The 22154-nt window shown below is 40.5% G+C and overlaps 1 protein-coding gene across 4 annotated transcripts in view; it reads right to left on the reverse strand.

The window, feature by feature from the left end:
• Window positions 1–22154, reverse strand: part of BTBD7 (BTB domain containing 7) — an 83491-nt gene that overhangs the window by 15462 nt on the left and 45875 nt on the right. For all 4 annotated transcript variants that reach the window (XM_069559947.1, XM_069559951.1, XM_069559948.1 and 1 more), the window contains 3 exons: window positions 10378–10586; window positions 5554–5629; window positions 2386–2546 (listed from right to left, as the gene is read on the reverse strand). In XM_069559947.1, the coding sequence (XP_069416048.1) occupies window positions 2386–2546; window positions 5554–5629; window positions 10378–10586 (446 nt within the window). The remainder of the gene's footprint in view (window positions 1–2385; window positions 2547–5553; window positions 5630–10377; window positions 10587–22154) is intronic.

Below are 22154 nucleotides of genomic sequence, written 5' to 3' on the forward strand. Positions count from 1 at the left end.
ACTTAATGTCTTATTTTGCTTTCTTTACTGTATGTGTGCTTACTAGCAAGACTGAACATCCTTTTAATCAGAGGTTCCATAAACATTTGTTTCCTTCTAGTTTTTCCATATTTCGACTTAACATTTAATTCTTTGATCTAATAGGGATTAATTTTGTGTGCAAGTGAAATGAGGATTTAACTTAAAGTACATTTCTTCCCTCCCCGACTGATGGGTTACTGTAGCAAGGTTTGTGATAGCTTGCTTATTATATGTTTAATTCTTATATTAATTAGGATCTTCTTCTGGGCTGTTTTGTCTTCTCTATTATGCTAGCATCACAGACTGACTCTTAAGAGTTTTAAAATATATTTTGTATTATGGAAGAGTTGTTGTTTGGTTACCCAATCATGTCTGACGTTTTTGTGACCCCCATGGACTGCAGCACGCCAGGCTTCCCTGTTCCTCACCATCTCCTGAAGTTTGCCCAAGTTCATTTTCGTTGCATTGGTGATGCTATCCAGCCATCTCATCCTCTGACACCCTCTTCTTCTTCTCCCCACAATCTTTCCCAGCATCAGGGACTTTTCCAATGAGTCAGCTGTTCACATCAGACGACCAAAATACTGGAGCTTCAGCTTCAGCATCAGTCCTTCGCATGAGTCTTCAGGGTTGATTTCCCTTAAGATTGATTGGTTTGATTTGCTTGCTACCCAAGGGACTCTCAGGAGTCTTCTCCAGCACCACAGTTCAAAGGCATCAATTCTTTGGCGCTCAGCCTTCTTTACTGTCCAGCTTTCACAAGTGTCTGTGACCACTGGGAAGATCATAGCCTTGACTATACAGACCTTTCTCAGCACAATAACGTCTCTGCTTTTCAACACACTGTCTAGTTTTTCATAGTTTTACTGCCAAGAACCAACTATCTTCTGATTTCATGGCTGCAGTCACCATATGCAGTGATTTTGGAGCCCAAGAAGAGGAAATCTGTCACTACTTCCACCTTTTCCCCTTCTATTTGCCATGAAGTAATGGGGGTGGACGCCACGATCTTAGTTTTTTTAATATTTAGTTTTAAGCTCTAGTTTTATCCCTTTTTTTTCTTTTAGAACTTAAAAAATTCTTATCAGTTTTTTTCCAGATGACTTTTTACAATGTTTCTGTGCAGTTGGAAAAAACTATTACATTTACAGTATTTTATTAAAATTATAAACCAATCTGTGAAGAGTATTTTTGCCAACCATATTAGTAGTAAGTCGCGCAGTCGTGTTTGACTCTTCGAGACCCCATGGACTGTAGCCCACCAGGCTTCACCATCCATGGAATTCTCCAAGCAAGAATACTGGAGTGGTCTGCCATTTCCTCCTCCAGGCTGTCAACCATTCAGTTCAGTTCAGTGTAGTTCAGTCACTGAGTTGTGTCCGACTCTTTGTGACCCAATGAATTGCAGCACATCAGGCCTCCCTGTCCATCACCAACTCCTGGAGTTCACTTAAACTCATGTCCATCGAGTCGGTGATGCCATCCAGCCATCTCATCCTCTGTCGTCCCCTTCTCCTCCTGTCCCCAATTCCTCCCAACCTCAGGGTCTTTTCCAATGAGTCAACTCTTCGCATGAGGTGGCCAAAGTACTGGAGTTTCAGCTTTAGCATCATTCCTTCCAAAGAACACCCAGGGCTGATCTCCTTTAGGATGGACTGGTTGGATCTCCTGGCAGTCCAAGGGACTCTCAATAGTTTTCTCCAACACCACAGTTCAAAAGCATCAATTCTTCGGCTCTCAGCTTTCTTCAGAGTCCAACTCTCACATCCATACATGACCACTGGAAAAACCATAGCCTTGACTAGATGGACCTTTGTTGGCCAAGTAATGTCTCTGCTTTTCAATATGCTATCTAGGTTGGTCAACCATTAATTGGAGCAATTCTTATAGTCTAAAAAAATTCACATAAAAATTGTGAATGTAACATGATCAGTCAGCTCCATTAATTTTTACCTGAAACACAATTACAGGATTCATTTACCCCTTTTACACTGAGCCAATCTCTTCCTCTCTTGCTCTCTGATTTACTGCTATTCTTAAGAGAGTCTCCAAAGGTAACTTCTACTCTTTCCATTTAAAATGAGGACTACTTGATCTATACAGATAAACTGCTGGATTAACTCCACTTAGAGACTATGTTTCTGCAAAAGTAAGACTGATACATCCCACTCAAGTCTCATCCACCAAACATGTATTTGTGCCATGTGCCAGGTACTGAGGACATAACACAGTACCAAACAGACATCCGTCTCTGTCTTCGTGGAGTTTAGTCTCACGATACTCCACTAGGAGAAGTTATTTACAATGATTAAAAAAAAAGACATATTATTTTCATGAAAGGGATAAATGAAGAAAGATACTTACTGCATCACTTAGGACTTCACTGTTTATAGGCAAGATGTGTTCAATTCGTACAAAAGGTAAGAGAGAGGAAAGGATCTCTCTAAGCTCTTCGATGTCCAGGTCCCGTCTTTTCACACCTCTCTTGTTCACACTATGAGCAGTGCCACTCAGTAAGTTTGGCTCTATGACAGAAATGGAAAGTGAGAAGTCTCCACCCAAATTCAAATTTCCAGAGAAAGGCTCTCTTTCTTCTCTAAGTATACTTTCAGTAATCCTCTATATTAAATGTACCTGCTTTAAAAAGTGCTATAAATAAATTACTTTTATGGCTTAAGAAGTTTCCTTAATAGAGATATTCTTGGACAAAGAAAAAGCATGGTGTCAATAGTACGGTAACATTCTTTATAATTTTCTGCATTAAAGAAGACAGAATTCTTTTCTGCAATACTAACTCATAGGAGAAAAAACAACAATCTATTAAAATCTAGTTTAATCAAGGGCTTTTTCTTGATGTTCCTCACTTTTGGGGCCAGTTTTTTTTTTTTTTTAATACAACTTATAATAAGGGTAATACAGGACAAACGTTATTTCTGGTAACTGTAAGTTATGAGTATGCTCATTAGGCTATTACACAGATTTAATAGGAATTTAATGAGTATCTAAAATTATATTACCTGATACCTTAAAGGAGCAAAACCTAATGTACACTCTATTTAAGAATTTTATGAGTCTCCTAAATTTCCACAGAAATGTTAATGCATAAAAGTTCATGTGTAATATATTCCACTGTCCAGAGCAGAGAATAAATGTTTTTTTCATGGGGTGTTAGTGAAATAGGAAGATCTGAAGTATATATATGGTTTTTGATAGTGAGGTGGGAAGGAAAACAACATATTTGAGGAATTTTTAATCATATCTTTAAACTCGGAGCTATATTATTATTATTATTATTTTTTGCTTAAAAATAAGATCTTTATCATTCACGATATAAAGGCTGGATTTTTTTCCACAAACACTACAGGTAAACTGATATTTTCCTTTAAACACTGTGATAAAGAGATATTGGTTTTTGAGAGGCTTATTAAAACTGTTGCCAGTGTGTGGAAAAGGGTTTTTGTTCTTGCCTTGTTATGCTTTGGATTCAATATGTATATAAGGCACTGCTTTTCAAAAGAAATTTTTTCTCAAAGTAGTGGTGTTCTGTTTTCAAACGAAATATTCCATGAAATCCCCAGATATGCACCAGGTAAGGGCAGAACCTTATACGTGAAAGTGACTGAGGCAAAGGTGCAGTCTGGTTCGTGCAGCGTCCTTCTCCTCTCTGGAAGAGCCTCCCATTCTAACCCAGCCAGAAAACCATTAAACAATGGAAATTTTATCAAGGATGTTCATTATCTGCCCAAAATAAATATGACATACCATTACCAGCTTTACATCAATAAATAAGCCTTTGATGATTATGGAGCACTATATATAATCGGTTCTTGTTACTTGGGGTGTACTGTTCTATAAAGCCACCACAACAATTAGTGAATACTGAACCATTGCTCCTAAGGGAAACACACAGTTAGGTTCCTTTGAGCCTCTGGTCACAATATTTTTGTCAGCCCATGAAGACAAAGCCTTGTTTTATGTATGTTTCTGTTTAAGGACACCTTGTTAGTATATATTGTTGATTCATTAACAATGAGCTCACAGCCAAGAGCACTGTAACTCATGCACCTGAAGAATGTTTATTTAACACGTATTTTCTCCATAAGGCACATCATAGCCCTCTTGGACTTAGGAACACTAGACAGTATTGATAGTGTTACACTTGGAGGCTATCTTAGACAGTGGGCTTACCAGAAAATCCTACTAAGATGTAAAAAACCCAGCACTAAAAAGACTATGAAAAGGACACTTGTTTGAGAATTGAAGTTAAGACGGCAGAGTATCACTTTGCTCTACCATAGGCTGGAAACGTATGTCATTCAAATCTTCTGTTATTCCGTGCATTTCTGCAAATGACTAAAAGTGTCATGAGTACTCATTTGGGGATCACAAATAAATTTTAGCAAGTAGGTGAATTTGCAAATTTAGAATCTTTAAAGCAGCAGCATAGACTGTATACTGGCATTTCAAAAAAGTCCCAAATTAACAGCAGTGGTTTTTATATTTGAAAAATTTCAAATCTGAAACTGCGAAAGGCTTCTGCAGGCCACAGATTAAATTAGGAGAATTAAGATAGGAGGACTGCTTTTGTTTCCTAGAGCTTGGTAGCAGTATATTAAAGGAACACTATAAAATGATTTGAAGGCAGGTTCAGCTTTACTTTTTAAAAATATTTTAAAATGTGAGAACAATAACTCTAAGTATACTAAAAAACACTGACTTGAACACTTCAAACATAAACTTTATGGTATGTAAATTTATCTGTATAAAGCTGTCAAAAGTGAAAGGAAAGGGAAACCTGCATTTAATTTTTCAAATTAAAATATTTTTATTTGGGTTCACTATATAGACAAACACAACATTATAGGAAGGAAGTCACATAGGTGGGTGGGCTCATCCTAGATATAGATGTAACACTGCTACATAAGCACAAGCTCCCACAGTTAAGATCATGAGCGACAGGTGGTGCTTGCGTCTCCTCTGCAGTGTCCCCTGGTTGGAGGCCATGCAAAAGTATTATTTCTCCTTTATCTTTCACAAAAACTTCAGATAAACAACAAACATGCTTCCCTTTGGTAGCCATATATATATTTTTTTCCTCGAGCAACATTCACATAATGTAAAACTTACCATTTTAACCATTTGAGAGTGTACAATGTCGTGGCTTCAGTACATTTAGAATGCTATGCACGTATCACTACCATCTAATTCTAAAATATTTTCATCAACAACATGCCTTTGTAACAATTTAGTCATTAACTGAAAAATTACACTCTAATACTTTTATAAATCATTCAACATACATTATTAAACACACAGAAAGAGAATATTAGGAGTTACAGTTTAAAGTGCAAAAGTAAACTTTCTGATGTTTATTTCTAACCAAGCATACCCTTTCCACTAAAGGATTTTACTGACTGTAAATATTTCTATTTTCACCAGGCAACAGCGGTAACTGTCAAGACTAATGTGCAGCACACACTTTAGTAACTTTTGGGAAAAACTTACAGTTGTAAGGTAGTTTTCTGAGCTTACCTCTGTCTGCTATTCTCTTCATTAACTGATGCTCACCCCATTTAATCAGATATTTAAGGATATCTTGTTCACTTGCCTATAATAAAAAAAGTTTATATTTATTTTAGTGCAAACAGATAGACATTAATCTCATTAAAGACTCTTCTTATGTCATAAAGTACATACAATGGGCAACATGCCACGTTTCACTCATTACACTGGCAGTTTCAAATGTCTGACCTAAACCTGTGGTATACCAGGAAGCAAATACACAGACCCAATTATATACATTTGGTCCAGTAACCTCGCTCGGCTCAAATTAAATTTTTACTCTTATTTCCATCTTTGTTTTTTAAACGGTTTTTTTTCCCCTGTTTTAAATTTATCTTACTATATGGTTTCTATACAGCTGCCTTAAATTCTTTTGGGGACAAGATGGAGATAAATACATGAAAGTAAAAGTGTAAAGATACTGTGTGACTGCTGTCTCCTTCAGGAGCAGGAAAAAGCAAGTATGGCAACTTGTCTTGGCAGAAGACACTATGATCTCCATGAAGTATGCTACTGATTGGTGAAGGACCCTTCAGGCACAGTCTGTGAAATGGCAATGTGCTTCTCATTTCTTTGAACTGCATTTAAAATCTTAGGGCATAATCCAGGTTGCTCTCCAAGTTTTTTACATTCCAAGAAGAAATGCAAAGATTCTAAACAATCATCAAGTTCAGTTCAGTCCCTCAGTCGTGTCCGACTCTTTGTGACCCCATGGGCCATCTCATCCTTTGTTGTCCCCTTCTCCCACCTTCAATATTTCCCAGCTTCAGCATCAGTCCTTCCAACAAATATTCAGGACTGATTTCCTTTAGGATGGACTGGCTGGATCTCCTTGCAGTCCAAAGGACTCTCAAGAGTCTACTCCCCACCACCACAGTTGAAAAGCATCAATTCTTTGGCACTAAGCTTTCTTCATAGTCCAACTCTCACATCCATACATGACTACTGGAAAAACCACAGCTTTGACTAGATGGACCTTTGTTGGCAAAGTAATGTCTCTGCTTATTAATATGCTGTCTAGGTTGGTCATAACGTCTCTTCCAAGGAGCAAGCGTCTTTTAATTTCATGGCTGCAGTCACCATCTGCAGTGATTTGGGAGCCCCCTTCCCCCCAAAAAATAAAGTCTCTCACTGTTTCCCGATCTATTTGCCATAAAGTGATGGGCCTGGATGCCATGATCTTAGTTTTCTGAATGTTGAGTTTTAAGCCAGCTTTTTCATTCTTGTCTTTCAGCTTAATCAAAAAGCTCTTTAGTTTTTCTTTGCTTTCTGCCATAAGGGTGGTGTTATCTGCATATCTGAGATTATTGATATTTCTCCCGGCAGTCTTGATTCCAGTTTGTGCTTCATCCAGCCCGGCATTTCTCATGATGTACTCTGCATACAAGTTAAATAAGCAGAATGACAACATACAGCCTTGACGTACTCCTTACCCAATTTGGGATCAGTCCGTTGTTCCATGTCCAGTTGTAACTGTTGCTTCTTGATCTGCATACAGATTTCTCAGGGGAGGCAGGTAAGGTGGTCTGGTATCCCCATCTCTTGAAGAATTTTCCAGTTTGTTGTGATCCACATAGTCAAAAGCTTTGGCATAGTCAATAAAGCAGAAATAGATCTTTTCTGGAACTCTCTTGCTTTTCTGATGATCCAGCAGATGTTGGCAATTTGATCCCTGGTTCCTCTGCCTTTTCTAAATCCAGCTTGAACATCTGGAAGTTCACAATTCACATACTGTTGAAGCCTGGCTTGGAGAATTTTGAGCATTACTTGCTAGCGTGTGAGATCAGTGCAATTGTGTGGTAGTTTGAGCATTCTTTGGCATTGCATTTCTTTGGGATTGGAATAAAACAGACCTTTTCCAGTCCTGTGGCCACTGCTGACTTTTCCAAATTTGCTGGCATATTGAGTGAAGCACTTTCACAGCATCATCTTTTAGGATTTGAAATAGCTCAACTGGAATTCCATCACCTCCACTAGCTTTGTTCATAGTGATGCTTCCTAAGGTCCCCTTGACTTTGCATTCCAGGATGTCTGGCTCAAGGTGAGTGATTACACCATCATGGTTATCTGGGTCATGAAGATCTTTTTTGTGTAGTTCTTCTGTGTATTCTTGCCACCTCTTCTTAGTATCCTCTGCCTCTGTTAGGTCCATACCTTTTCTGTCCTTTATCGAGCCCATCTTTGCATGAAATATTCCCTTGGTATTTCTAATTTTTTTGAAGAGATCTCTGGTCTTTCCCCTCTGTTAGGTCCATACCTTTTCTGTCCTTTATCGAGCCCATCTTTGCATGAAATATTCCCTTGGTATTTCTAATTTTTTTGAAGAGATCTCTGGTCTTTCCCATTCTATTGTTTTCCTCTATTTCTTCGCACTGATCACTGAAGAAGGCTTTCTTGTCTCTCCTTGCTATTCTTTGGAACTCTGCATTCAGATGCTTATATCTCTCCTTTTCTCCTTTGCCTTTTGCATCTTTTTTTTTCTCAGCTATTTGTAAGGCCTCCTCAGACAACCACTTTGCCTTTTTGCATTTCTTGGGGACGGTCTTGATCACTGCCTCCTTGTACAACGTCACAAACCTCCGTCCATACTTCTTCAGGCACTCTATCAGGTCTAATCCCTCGAATCTATTTGTTACTTCCACCATATAATTGTAAGGGATTTGATTTAGGTCATACTGAATTGTCTAGTGGTTTTCCCTACTGTCTTCAATTTAAGTCTGAATTTGGCAATAAGGAGTTCATGATCTGAGCCATAGTCAGCTCCTGGTCTTGTTTTTGCTGACTGTATAGAGCTTCTCCATCTTTGGCTGCAAAGAATATAATCAATCTGATTTTGGTGTTGACCATCTGGTGATGTCCATGTGTACAGTCTTTTCTTGTGTTGCCGGAAGAGGGTGTTTTCTATGACCAGTGTGTTCTCTCAGCAAAACTGTTAGCCTTTGACCTGCTTCGTTTTGTACTCCAAGGCCAAATTTGCCTGTTATTCCAGGTGTTTTTTGACTTCCTGAAAAGGACATCTTTTTTGGGTGTTAGTTCTAGAAGGTCTTGTAGGTCTTCATAGACCCATTCAACTTCAGCTTCTTCAGCATTACTGGTTGGGGCATAGACTTGGATTACTATGATATTGAATGGTTTGCCTTGAAAACGAACAAAGATCATTCTGTCATTTTTGAGACTGCATTGAAACACTGCATTTCAGACTCTTCTGTTGACTATGATGGCTACTCCATTTCTTCTAAGGGATTCTTGCCCACAGTAGTAGATACAATGGTATTCTGAGTTAAGTTCACCCATTCCAGTCCATCTTAGTTCGCTGATTTCTAAAATGTTGATGTTCACTCTTGCCATCTCCTGTTTGACCACTTCCAATTTGCCTTGATTGATGGACGTAACATTCCAGGTTCATATGCAATATTGCTCTTTACAGCATTGGACTTTACTTCTATCGCCTGTCATATCCACAACTGGATGTTGTTTTCTCTTTGGTTCCATCTCTTCATTCTCTCTGGTGTTATTTCTCCACTGATCTCTAGTAGCATATTGGGTACCTACCAAGCAGGAGAGTTCATCTTTCAGTATCCTATCTTTGCCTTTTCATACTGTTCATGGGGTTCTCACGGCAAGAATACTGAAGTGGTTTGCCATTCCCTTCTCTAGGGGGCCATGTTTTGTCAGAACTCTCCACCATGACCTGTCCATCTTGGGTGGCCTTACACGGCATGGATCATAGTTTCACTGAGTTAGACAAGCCTGTGGTCCATGTGATCAGATTGGTTAGTTTTCTGTGACTGTGGTTTTCATTCTGTCTGCCCTCTGATGGATAAGGATAAGAGGCTTATGGAAGCTTCGTGATGGCAGAGGCAGACTGAGGGGGAAACTGAACTGACAAATCCTAACTCCTATAATGTCTGCATCAGGACAGTGAAACAATAAGGTTAATGAAAACAGATCCTAAACAGATCGAAACAGATTATGACAACATATGTACTGCAATCAAAGCAGTGTATGGAGGAAAAATACAGATGCTAAGTGGATTATTTAACTTCACTGCACTGCTGACTGAGATGAAAGCATTTCATAATTTTTCTAGTACAAATATGAAGAAATAGGATATGGCTTAATGAGTTTATAACTTTATAACATTAAAACTGCTGTACAGTTACCAGCATAAAAGTCATACAGCGAATGCAAAAAAGAAAAAAAAAAAACAAAAACCTTGACTAAACTCTACCTCAAAGTATTTTTTTAACTTTTAAAAAAATATACTGTTAGTTTAAATTATTTAATTATAAATGATATATAAGAATACAAGAATTTGTTTAAATGTACTTCTGACTAAAAATAAGTAGTTGAAAACATTATTATACTTCAGCAGGACTCATACACTGAGTTTTAAGAAATGTCCGAATAGGTCTGAAATTGAATGTTATTTTTACTTTGTGCTGCTTAAGTCTAAGTATCTTCTGATACTTTACCAAAAATAAAAGAAGCTGTTATAGTGAATCTACTCTTAACAGAAGCCAAGAGAATCACCACTGGGATATGCTTCCAACCTTGCCTACTGCCAGAACCCCTTTGGGGAATCGCTGGTTAGGACCTGGGCTGCTTCACACTGCTCAGTGATGGTGGCAGTGAGCACAAAGGGCCAGAGACCTAGAAACCTTCGGCTGCACTAACATGAAGAGGGCATTCCTGGGTGGGCTGATCTCCCGGGTGGGAGAATAACCGAGTACAGATGGGCTTCCTGGTGCACAGATGAATGACAATGAATTTGAGAAGTGTATAAATGATTACCTGTAGGTAGTCAGACTGGACAGCAGTAAGGAGATGGTCTTTGCTGAGTTCATAAAAAACATCCGAAGTCATGACCTGGGAAAATTCCTCACAGAGGAAATGTAAAGCTTGTCGGTGCACCCACTTAGAGCCATATGGATGAGAGCTCCACTTGAGGATGGCAATTAAGGTATCTAATGAGATGCTTTCAGCAATGATATCCTCACAGCCTAAAAGAGAAGGCAAACACTTCTTGAGATTAATCATAAATATCATTGAACATCAGTGTGTTAGACACCAATCGTAAAAGTAGCAATAGGAAAAAAGAACACAGAGATAATAATATCTCATGGAAGTCACCAAGACTTGATGGGATGGGGTAGCAACTGGTAACCATAATAGATTTTGACAACTACAGGGAATCTGCTGTTCCACAAAGATCTACAGAAAAAGGCGGGAATTCTCATAATTGTTTAAGAAAATAAACATCTACGTGCAACTCAAAATCTGTACAAGACAGGGCAGAGAGCACTAGACCAACGGGGAAAGAAGGAAGAACAGGTAGGCATGACACAGCTGTGGGAACTGGCAAGTTGAGGTTTCGATGACACCTGACGGATAAGTGAACCCAAACTGAGGGATATGGGTGGGCTATCTTCTAGGAACTACGAGGATATCTGTTTTTGGTATTATTCTAGTAAAAAACCAACACTTTCCATTGTTGATAGTTTCATCCCTTAGAGTACTGCAGTTTTTTTGTTCATTGGTTGAACTAAAAAAAATACAAGGTTTAAGTGAAAAGGACCAGGATCCTGGAGAAAGTGACTATGACACTTTAAGTGCTTTAAGAAGAGAAGAAAAACATCTGAGGATAGTCAGCTATTTTCCTTAGGAAAAATAATTTCAAAATACAAAGATAAAACACAAACAGAATTGGAGTGACAAAGACTGTGTAAGGGAAAATGGCTAAAGTTGGACAGACATTCTTCACAACTAAGTTTACCATAAAATACAAAAAGAATCCCAATAATGGGGGGTTAGATGCCACTGCCACCGCCACAAATGTAGCTAAACAGGCTGCTCTCTAATGAGCTTGGAGGTTTAAAAGATACAATAAAAGATAGAAAGGTCAGGAATAAACTCTGGAGACTTTCCAAGCTCAAAGTTCTTGTGAACCCATGAAAAGAGAATGATAACGATTCCCATTTTCAGGTGATATATGATCATTAGGAGCCAATATAGAGTTTGTAAAAAGTAATACATTCTCCCCTTTTGATATGACAACAGAGAAACCGAGTATCACAGAGAACTGTGTAACCTAATTTCTGTAAAGCATTTAACAGAACACTTCATGATGTCTCTAGATTGTTAGCTGAGAAGATGGGGACCGCTGTCTTCACTGTATCACTGTATCTTCTTCCACATGGTAGGCACTGAATAAAAATTTGCTGAATGTACAAATGAGATCTTTGAAGGTAAGACAAAAAGATGTGGAGGGGTGACAGAACACTGGCTAACAGAATCATGTGTAAGAAGCACTGGTCAACTCCTCAGATGGAGTGGAGAGTCTCTACTTTTCTGATGTTCATCAAGTTGGAAAGTAGGCGTCAAAGTCTTGAGATAACCTCAAGCTGGGAAGCACAGTTAAAAATACACTGGATAAAATGGTCAAAATTAGCTAAAAAGATGGATCAAAATGAAGGTGAAATCTAACTTAAAAAATCTTAAGTTCTGTATTTAAAGAGAGTCAACTGCAGAGTAGATGACAAGAAGAGCTAGCTTAACTACAACCATTATGTAAAGATAGTATCTGGATATAGTAACTGAATGAATGCCAAATGTGAAATGATTATTATAAAGCTAAAACAATCACAGGCTTTTAAGACACAAGCATAGAGTCATAATCAAAGGAATAATGTTGCATTGCTGTCCTATTGGATGCTGTGTTCTGTTCTAAGCCCTGTGGTTTTGGACCAGCAACGACAAAACCCTAGAATTCTCACAGGAGGGCAAAAGTACAGTGAAGAGTTTGAGGCCTGTTAATGAAAAAAGCTCTGAACAAACAATATTATTATTGATTTATGTAAGAGAAACCCAAGGAGAGACGTAAGAGCTATCTTTCAATGTCTGATGGAACCTCATGAGTCAGAAAGAAAAAAAAAGACCAATTATCTATGGTTCCAAGGGCAAGTCCTGGGAAACAAATGGATGGTAAAAGAGATTCTGACTCATTATTAAAAAGAAATTTCTAACAATCAGAGGAGAAGGCAATGGCGACCCACTCCAGTACTCTTGCCTAGAAAATCCCGTGGACAGAGGAGCCTGGTAGGCTGTAGTCCATGGGATCTTAAAGAGGCGGACACGACTGAGCGACTTCACTTTCACTTTTCACTTTTCTGCTTTGGAGAAGGAAATGGCAACCCACTCCAGTGTTCTTGCCTGGAGAATCCCAGGGATTGGGGAGCCTGGTGGGCTGCCGTCTATGGGGTTGCACAGAGTCGGACACGACTGAAGTGACGTAGTAGTAGTAGCTAACAATCAGGACTGTTCTCCTTACCTCTCCTCAAAAAAAAGGATCCCTCTAGAAGAAAGATCCCTCCAGAAAAACGTAGGAGCAGAGCTTAGCTCCTCACATTATGGGTAGAGTACCAAGAACCCTTGGACTTCCCTGGTGGCTCAGCAGTAAAGACTCCACCTGCCAATGCAGGAGACACGGGTTTGATCCCTGGGTCAGGAAGATCCCCTGGAGAAGGAAATGGCAACCTATTCCAGTGTTCTTGCCTGGGAAATCTTATGGACAGAGGAGCCTGGTGGGCAACAGTTCATGGGGTCACAAAAGAGTCAGACATGACTTAGCAGCTAAACAACAGCAATAACCAAGAACCGTTATGCTGGGTATGGAACTAAAGGAGGATGACATCCAAGCTCTTTTGGTCATAATGATAAAATCATTTTTAGAAATAACAGAGTAAGTATGTGTGTGCTCGCATGAGCACTCAGTTGTAAGAGAGTAATTAAGTCTAAAGACTGAAGATTAATTTATTTAATCTAAACCTTAAAATGGCATCCTTATAAAGTGATATCCGCATGTAAATGACACCAGAGGCATGAATATGTGCTCATGAAAAGTGGGAAATATGGAAGTCCTGGACAGTCCTCATGATTTTACAGTAAGTCTTGAATGCCAAGCTGAGGAGGACAGGCCTCGCCCAGCAGCCAGTGGAGGACTTCTGTCGTTTTAAAGCAGGCAGCGGAGTAGAGTTGAGCAGTATGAATCACCATGACGGCGAAGGCAATCTGGTAGATGTGCTTGGGGGCAAAACAAGGCAAATTAAAAGAAAAAAAGTGGTTATTTAACAGAATGTGTCACAGTCCTACTAAAACCAGGATATTGGCAGAGGAAAGAAAGAGAAAGATAACATCATGTGTTTAAACTTTTCAGGTTTACAAAGAAGTAAGACATGATATGAAAAACGGACTTTGAAATCAGATTGGTTTGAAACCCCAACTTGGGCATTAAGCAGAAAAGTCACTTTGGGCAAACCACTCAACCACCCTGAGTCTCTTAATTTTTCCTTCATAACTCCTCCACATTCTTTTAGAGCCAGCTGAGATATTGCCTCTTTCAAAAGCCTACCTTGAGCCCATTCCCCAAAGCCTAAGTCAAAAGTTAGGTGTTCCTCCTACCTAAAATCTTCCACAATGTCCTGTGTTTCTCTCTGTAATAGCATTAAATTCTCATACTAGTTTAGTTTACATTTCTGACATATTTGTCTGACTCCTCTGTCAGACTGAGCGCTCTTCTGGGGTAGTGACCCCCCTTTATCTCTGATGCTATAGCACCTGACACCTGGTAGATAATTAAAAACAAAACATAACGCTAACATTTCCATGCTTAATTTTGATAATATTCTTGAAGAAGGTAATATTATAATTCCCATTTTACAGATGAGAAAACTAAGACTCACAAAGACGAATTAACTTGCCCAAGGTCATACAGCCAGGAAGAAAGTCATACTTAATGAAACATCCTTTCCTTCCATCCTAAAAATCTCTTTCCTTGTCATGCTTCTTAACTTGGGTCTTCTAATAATCAATGCTCAACATAACTTCTTCACTTAGAACTGCCTCTCTCATGAACAGAAAAGCACCTTATAAATTCACCAAACATGGTGATATTAACTCAGAAATGTAAAAGAAAACTGGGCTAAAATTTAAAAAAAGGTGGAAGGGACATTTTAAAGAGATTTATCTAGTATTGTCAAAATTAGTATTTTCATGTTATAGTAAACAATTTCAGTTAGTGGTAACTTACCTTTCACCAAGTTTGTCAATAATGGAATGAAAATGTAAATACTACAGCAGCAAGGTCAAATGGATGCTGGCAGGGAAAGGCTAGGAAATGAGATACAAAGAGGCTTCATACAAAGAAATTTCCTTGGAAAAATCCGGACCAGTCTTGTAAAACACTACTGCACACTCAAAGATGGTCAGATTCTTGGTGATGAAGTGTTGATAACCCAAATCCCAAAGACTAATGGATAAATCAGAAGGTCCATTTATGTGCAGTGGAAGTATTCATTTCTAGTCAGTGGAAAGTCTATCTGAGCTCTTCTCAAACTATCTTGCATCAAGGAACAGATTTTTAAGTTTGGTTCTTTTTAAGTTTCCAATCTAACATGAACCAATATGTTAGTAAAATTCAGTAGAAACACTGCTTGAATACTGCGGCAATGTCAAATTGCTATAAAAGTTTTAAAATGCATACTCTCACCAATCTGCTCTCATTGTAGATCCACTTTGAATCAGTTCAGTTGCTTAGTTGTGTCTGACTCTTTGCAACCCCATGGACTGCAGCACGCCAGGTTTGCCTGTCCATCGTCAACTCCAGGAGCTTGCTCAAACTCAAGTCCATAGAGTCGGTGATGCCATCCAAACATCTCATCCTCTGCCATCCCCTTCTCCTCCCGCGTTCAATCTTTCCCAGCATTGGGGTCTTTTCCAATGAGTCAGTTCTTCACATTAGGTGGCCAAAGTATTGGAGTTTCAGCTTTAGCATCTGTTCTTCCAATGAATATTCAGGACTGATTTCCTTCAGGATAGACTGGTTGGATCTCCTTGCAGAACAAGGGACACTCAAGACTATTCTCCAGCACCACAGTTTAAAAGCATCAATTTTTCGACGCTCAGCTTTCTTTACAGTCCAACTCTCACATCCATACATGATTACTGGAAAAACCACAGCTTTGACTGCTGCTGCTGCTAAGTCACTTCAGTCGTGTCCGACTCTGTGTGACCCCACAGACGGCAGCCCACCAGGCTCCTCTGTCCCTGGGATTCTCCAGGCAAGAACACTGGAGTGGGTTGCCATTTCCTTCTCCAATGAATGAAAGTGAAAAGTGAAAGTGAAGTTCCTCAGTCATGTCTGACTCTTCACAACCCCATGAACTGTAGCCTGCCAGGCTCCTCTGTCCATGGGATTTTCCAGGCAAGAGTACTGGAGTGGGGTGCCATTGCCTTCTCCGAGCTTTGACTAGATGGACCTTTGTTGGCAAAGCAGTGTCTCTGCTTTTCAATATGCTGTCTAGGTTGGTCATAGTTTTTCTTCCAAGGAGGAAGCGTCTTTGAACTGCAGTCACCATCTGCAGTGATTCTGGAGCCCCCTTTCCCCCACCAAAAAAAGTCTCTCACTGTTTCCCCATCTATTTCCCATGAAGTGATGGGATTGAATGCCATGATCTTAGTTTTCTGAATATTGAGTTTTAAGCCAGCTTTTTCACTCTCCTCTTTCACCTTCATCAAGAGGCTCTTTAGTTCTTGGTGTCATCTTCATATCTGAGGTTACTGATACTTCTCCCAGCAATCCTGATTCCAGCTTGTGCTTCATACAGTCTGGCATTTCATATGATGTATTCTTTATATAAGTTAAATAACTTATACAGCCTTGACATGCTCCTTTCCCAATTTGGAACCAGTCCATGGTTCCATGTCCGGTTCTAACTGTTGCTTCTTGACCTGCATACAGATTTCTCAGGAGGCAGGTCAGGTAGTCTAGTATTCCCATCTCTTTAAGAATTTTCCAGTTTGTTGTGAGCCACACACCACTTAGAACAGTGCTGAACAGTGAGTAGCACCATTCTATCTAAAATCCTTTCCCCTCTGTCAGTTTCAGGATATATGGAAGTCAGACTGTTTCTTCCCATTTGGTCCTAATTAACTTCCAGAGGGCATGCTCGCTCTTCTTCCCTATAGAACTCACCGACTACATTTCCTCACTACAGACAAAATATTACATATATTTCTTTAAATAAAACTAAATAACACAGAATGACTACTTCATGTTTTTAAACTAGAAGTTTAGAGCTTATGAGACTATTGTCCACATATGCTAGACTACTGTTTAGACATAGTCCCCACTACTAGCCTTCTGATCCCCACCACCCCTCAATGGGCAGTGTTACTTCCCTGCAACAAGACTTTGGAATTGGCTGTGAGATCCGCTTTGACCAATTAAATATTTAGAATTCTCCAGGCCAGAATACTGGGGTGGGTAGCCTTTCATTTCTCCAGGGAAATCTTCCCAACCCAGGGATCAAACCCTGGTCTCCCACATTGCAGGCGGATTCTTTACCAGTTGAGCCACAAGGGAAGCCCAAGAATACTGGAGTACTCCAGTATAGCCTATCCCTTCCCCAGCGGATCTTTCTGACCCAGGAATTGAACCAGGGTCTCCTGCGTTGCAGGCAGATTCTTTACCAACTGAGCTATCATGGAAGCCCAATTAAATGTTAGTGAATGTGATATAACCACAGGCTTTGAAAGTACTTCTGGGAACTGGGCTTGCCCACTTGCCTCTGCCACTGCCATGGTAAGAACACACAGAGCTAGTCTGTTGGTCCCAGGAGGAAAGTGAGCAGCAGCGGGAACAGAACTGCCAGTCCTACTCAACCACGGGGGCCGTCAGAGTGGCCCCAGCTGCTGCAAACCTAAAGCTCGGGTTTAAGCTCACCTGGAAATTTGTGAGAAACATGTTTTTTGTTAAATGCCACTGAAATTCTCTGGTGGTTGTTATATAGCAATGGCTGACTAATAAACCAGAGAACTTTTTGGATGAATCAAAAGCTTTCAACAATTTCCTCATAACGGAAAAACTCATCTGGAGCCTAGACATTTAACATCTCAACGATGCCCATGTATTCTGCTCAGGTAGGAGATGGTCAATGATGTTGTTGTGAGGTTGGCAGAGTATGAAGTAAACACTTTACAGTTCTTTCGTGCTTCTGTGATAACTCCATTTTACAGATCCATCTCCTACTTTTTAAATCCTTTTCTTCTACTCTCTTTCACCAGAATATTTTCTTTCTAATCCTTAATGATGACAGAAATGCTTCTTTTCAAAAATTTGAGCTACATAACATGAATGATCAAGGCAGAAATACAAAGAAGTAAAACAAATTAGACATTTAGTGATACCAATGAGTGTTACTCTGAACATTAAATAGGGCCATTTTCTGTTTTTATCATGAAAATTTTTGTTTTTCTCCTCTCCATGTACCTCTGATAACCAAAATATACTTCGACGTTGACAGATTTTCGGAATACGCTGTCAGGATCTGTCTCTACTGCTGCTCTCATACTCTTCATTACTCCCAGGTACATCGTCATTTATGCTTCTCCAGTATCAGTGGGAAGCCTTTTCATTGGCTTATAGCCATCAGAAAATATACAAGTGGCTTCCAGATTTAGAATTTCATATTGGATTTGAGCTGGAAAGAGGAAGAAAGAAATAGACAAGGGGGAAGAAAGAAGAGGAATTATGGAGGAGATTATGGCTTGCCCCACAGCATAAAGCAATATGGTAAGGTTAGAGGAAGGCTGGCCTTAGAGCAGGCACTTCAGTGGTGACTCTTCAGTGGCAGCTGAGTTAGAATTAAGACTTCAAGAGCAAATAGGCTCAAGAAAAAAGCTGCTTCAATTCTTTCCTGCTAAACTGTATGGGACTGATTCCAAATCCTAAGGGAAGGAATTATGAAACAAGTGGGAAGTGACAGAAGCATGAAGTAGTAGATAGAGCACTGAAGGTTCTGAATTCAAGTAGTTATATCACTAACTCCTGGCTCTCACTTATCATCCAGTGATAAGTCCTGGATCAAAGCACCCCACGCTCTGTTAGTCTCACTTCCTTACACCCAGGATGAAATAATGCCATCAGAGTTCTGAGGATCACGTTAAAAGTACTCAGGAGCCCATTTGTTCATGTGGCTTCCCTGTGGCTCAGTCAATAAAGAATCTGCCTGCAATGCAGGAGACCTGGGTTCAATCCTTGGGTTGGGAAGATCCCCTGGAGTAGGAAATGGCAACCCACTCCAGCATTCTTTCCTGGAGAATTTCATGGACAGAGAAGCCTAGTGGGCTACAGTCTGTGGGGTTGCAAACAGCCTGGCATGACTCTGAGCAACCAACACTTTCACTTTCAACCTGTCCATGAGCACTCTGCTTCTCCTAGGCAAGAAATCTTCAATCCGCTGGGCCAATTCACCCTCCTTTCTCTCTCTCCCTCATATACACACATGAAACGAACTAGTTAACGTTTCTGATTCTTCCTTCAAAAACACAACTTGATTCGTTTTGTTTTCTATCGACACCACCTTGGTTCAAATACTCTGTACTTCACACCTTAATTATAGAAAAGCTTCCGACTGTCTCCATGCCTTCAGTATTCTAATCCACAATGATCACACCGTGGAAAGGTTTGCTTTCTAAGACACCACTATCAACACATCATCCCTGTACATCTGTTTTAAAAAGGCAACCAGAATTCCAGATCCAAGGCAGAAATGAGCATCAGACATGTGGGTGAGAAGACAAGTCGATCTATGCCTTAGTGCTTGTCACTGCTAGTCCCAGGACTCTGCAACACCTGACAGCTGGTTAGATAAATGCTCCTCTATGCCATCTTTCAGGAGGACCATTCTAAAGAAGACTGTACAAAATTCCTCAAGGCTCCTGGCAGGCTTGAAGCCCCATAACCTCCACTGGCCCCTCTTCTGCTGCTTTTCCTCCTCCCTGGTTTCATTCCCCCCAGTTCTCCCCTGTTCACGGGATTCCTTACCAAATTAACTTCCTGCAAGCAAGCCTTTGTTTTAGGCCGTTTCAGCACAGGCTATGGGGGAATGGGAGGGGACACCCACATTATGATAGTAAGACAAGTGGCTCCAGGAAATAAGATTCTTGAGAACGATTCTGGAAGTAGATCATTCCCTGGTAAGATGGCACAGAGGACCCCACTCCTAATGGCAAGTGGGATGGTGGCAACCCCTGCCTGTTGCAGTGTGACAATACTAAGATTTTTCACTAAGGGAAGTATTAGTTTAGTAGTAGTGGTTGTGGCTGCACCTGAATGGAAACATGAGTGATTCTAAGGACCTGGTGCTGGCTGGCTGGCTTAGAAGTCATGAAAAAAGAAAATGACAGTCACTCTTTAAGCCTAAGAATTCTGTCAAAACAAGGGAACTTCTAGATTGGTGTTCAAAGATACCCTTATTTTCTAGAGCTGCAGAAAAGACTGCTAAAACTTAGGCTCAAGATTTAATTGGATCAGATCTATGAAGAAGATCTGAACAAAATCCTGACAAATCTATGACAAAATGTGGATCCTGAGAGGAAGAGCTGGACACAGAAACCTTGAAAGGGGCTATTTGGTGGATGAGGAATGCTAAGCCCCAAGATTCACTTGAACTTTCCAGGCTGGGAGAAGCAGCACCCTGCTCCCAACTCCCTGCTAGAGGACAGCACCCTTCTCTTGCCAGAAGACCCTGAAGGTGCCTGAAAAGACAATGCTGCCCTCTTCAGTATCTGCCCTGGCCTCCTCTCACTAGCTCCAAACCAATAATCAGGATCTGTTCGCACATAATCACAGTTTGAGGGAGAAAGTACAGTCCCTGTTCTGGGAAGAAAGAGCATATACAGCCAAAGAACTGCATGACCTGGATGTAAATACTGTGGGAGTGGTTACTGAGAGTCCTGGGCCAGGGTGCGAGGTGTGGGACAGGACAACAGGAGCAGGAAGGTGCTCTTCCAGAATCCAAGGGACTCAACTGCAGCACCTTTTGGTGCTTCTCTGCTCAGTGATAACGGAACCTGGGCAATTGCAGATACTTCTGGGATGAAGGTCTGGGTCCTCTCACCTGGTAGGCTATCTAGACCTGCTGAAATGCTGGCAAAGCAGGAAGAAAATCTAGGTGCAGTGATGAAAGACGGAGACTGTGCTGATCTGTACTGTTTAAACTTCTCTAAGCTAAAACTCTTTTCCACAATCATCCCCAAAGTTGGCCAAAACAGAAATGCATGATGTGAAAGGAAGCAGCAGCAGCCATCACTCTCTAAAAATCCCTGAAGCTAGATGTGGTGAAGGGCAGACCTGGAGACGGCCCTGGATCCTAGCTGTTCCCTGCTCTCTGCACTCCGCATCCAGCTCTCCCTCCCAGCTGCAGCAGCTCTGGTGACACCACTGGCCCCAGGCCCCCACCAGATGCTTGGCTGCACCCACAGACAGGCCACTCTCCCCTGTGCAGCCCCACCCAACTGCCTCGACATCCTTGGCTTCCCAGGTTGACTGGTTGTTAACTCCTTTGGGTTCAACCCCCTCCACCACAGCAGACCTTCACTTCCCCAGCTTCTCCCACAACTGTATCAGGACCAATTCCTAAAATGATTCTCTTACCCCGAAAGTCAGTGTTGCTCAGCTTCCCTGGCTGAAACCCAAGTGATACAGTTATGATGAGAATTATCAATTAAAGCCTCCACCCAACTGCAGCAGCTGGGGTTGTGGCTAATTGTATCATCTTTCCTGAACTGAGTCTTTTATAGAAGTGCTGCTGGTTAGCACCTTGAAGACTCTGTGGTAAATTGGATTTAAATTACTGCTCTCCTCTAATTAAGTTAAATCACATGAAATTGTTGATATTAAACCATTCTACCCTATGAAAGTCAGAAGATTAAATAATGTATTTGTTTTCTGTTGCTATACAACAAATGATCACAAACATAGTGGGTTAAGTCAAATCTCATATTTTCTGTGGGTCAGGAGTCTGGGCTCAGGTCACCTGGGTCCTCAGGGTTTCCTAAGGCTGCAGTCAAGGTGTCAACTAGGTTCACATTCTCAATTAGGGAAGAATTTGCTTCCAAGTTCATTCAGGTTGCTGGCAAAAATCATTTCCTTGCCGCTGTATAACTAAAGGCCCAGCTTCTTGCTGGCTATTAGTTGAGGGTTCACAATCTCCTCCAAGAGGCTGCCTGCAGTTCTTTCCATGCAGTCCTCTCAACAGGCCATCATATAACACAAAAGCTGACTTCTTCAAAGCTGGCAGGGTAAAAAGTCTCTAGTCTCTGGGGAACAGAAAGTTGAGAGGGCAGGAGACCTTCTGATGAGTCCCCTTTTGAATTCTGCTCCATTTGAATGTATTATCTATTCAAAAAAAAACAAAAAACAAAAAAAACACCAGGCTAGGGAAGGTGCCAGGAGTTCCTTCCCTCAGTGCTCAACATAAGATCAATCACTGTCCACAAAATGCAAGCAGATAGTGGGAGGGAAATCAGAAGGTTCTCTGCTCTGAGAACATGACTCCCTTTTGATATCGAAGACACAAATCACTGAGATTCACGTTGCTTATGTGTGAAAATATACAAATAGTGCTGGTACTCTTCACTCTTACAGCTCTGCCAAGCCATGCGAGAGGGAAAAACAGACAAAGATGTGAAAGAAGCTGAAAATATCTACACAACAACTTTGGTAACTA

This window comes from Ovis canadensis, chromosome 18, assembly GCF_042477335.2.
Source record: "Ovis canadensis isolate MfBH-ARS-UI-01 breed Bighorn chromosome 18, ARS-UI_OviCan_v2, whole genome shotgun sequence".
Lineage (NCBI taxonomy): Eukaryota > Metazoa > Chordata > Mammalia > Artiodactyla > Bovidae > Ovis > Ovis canadensis.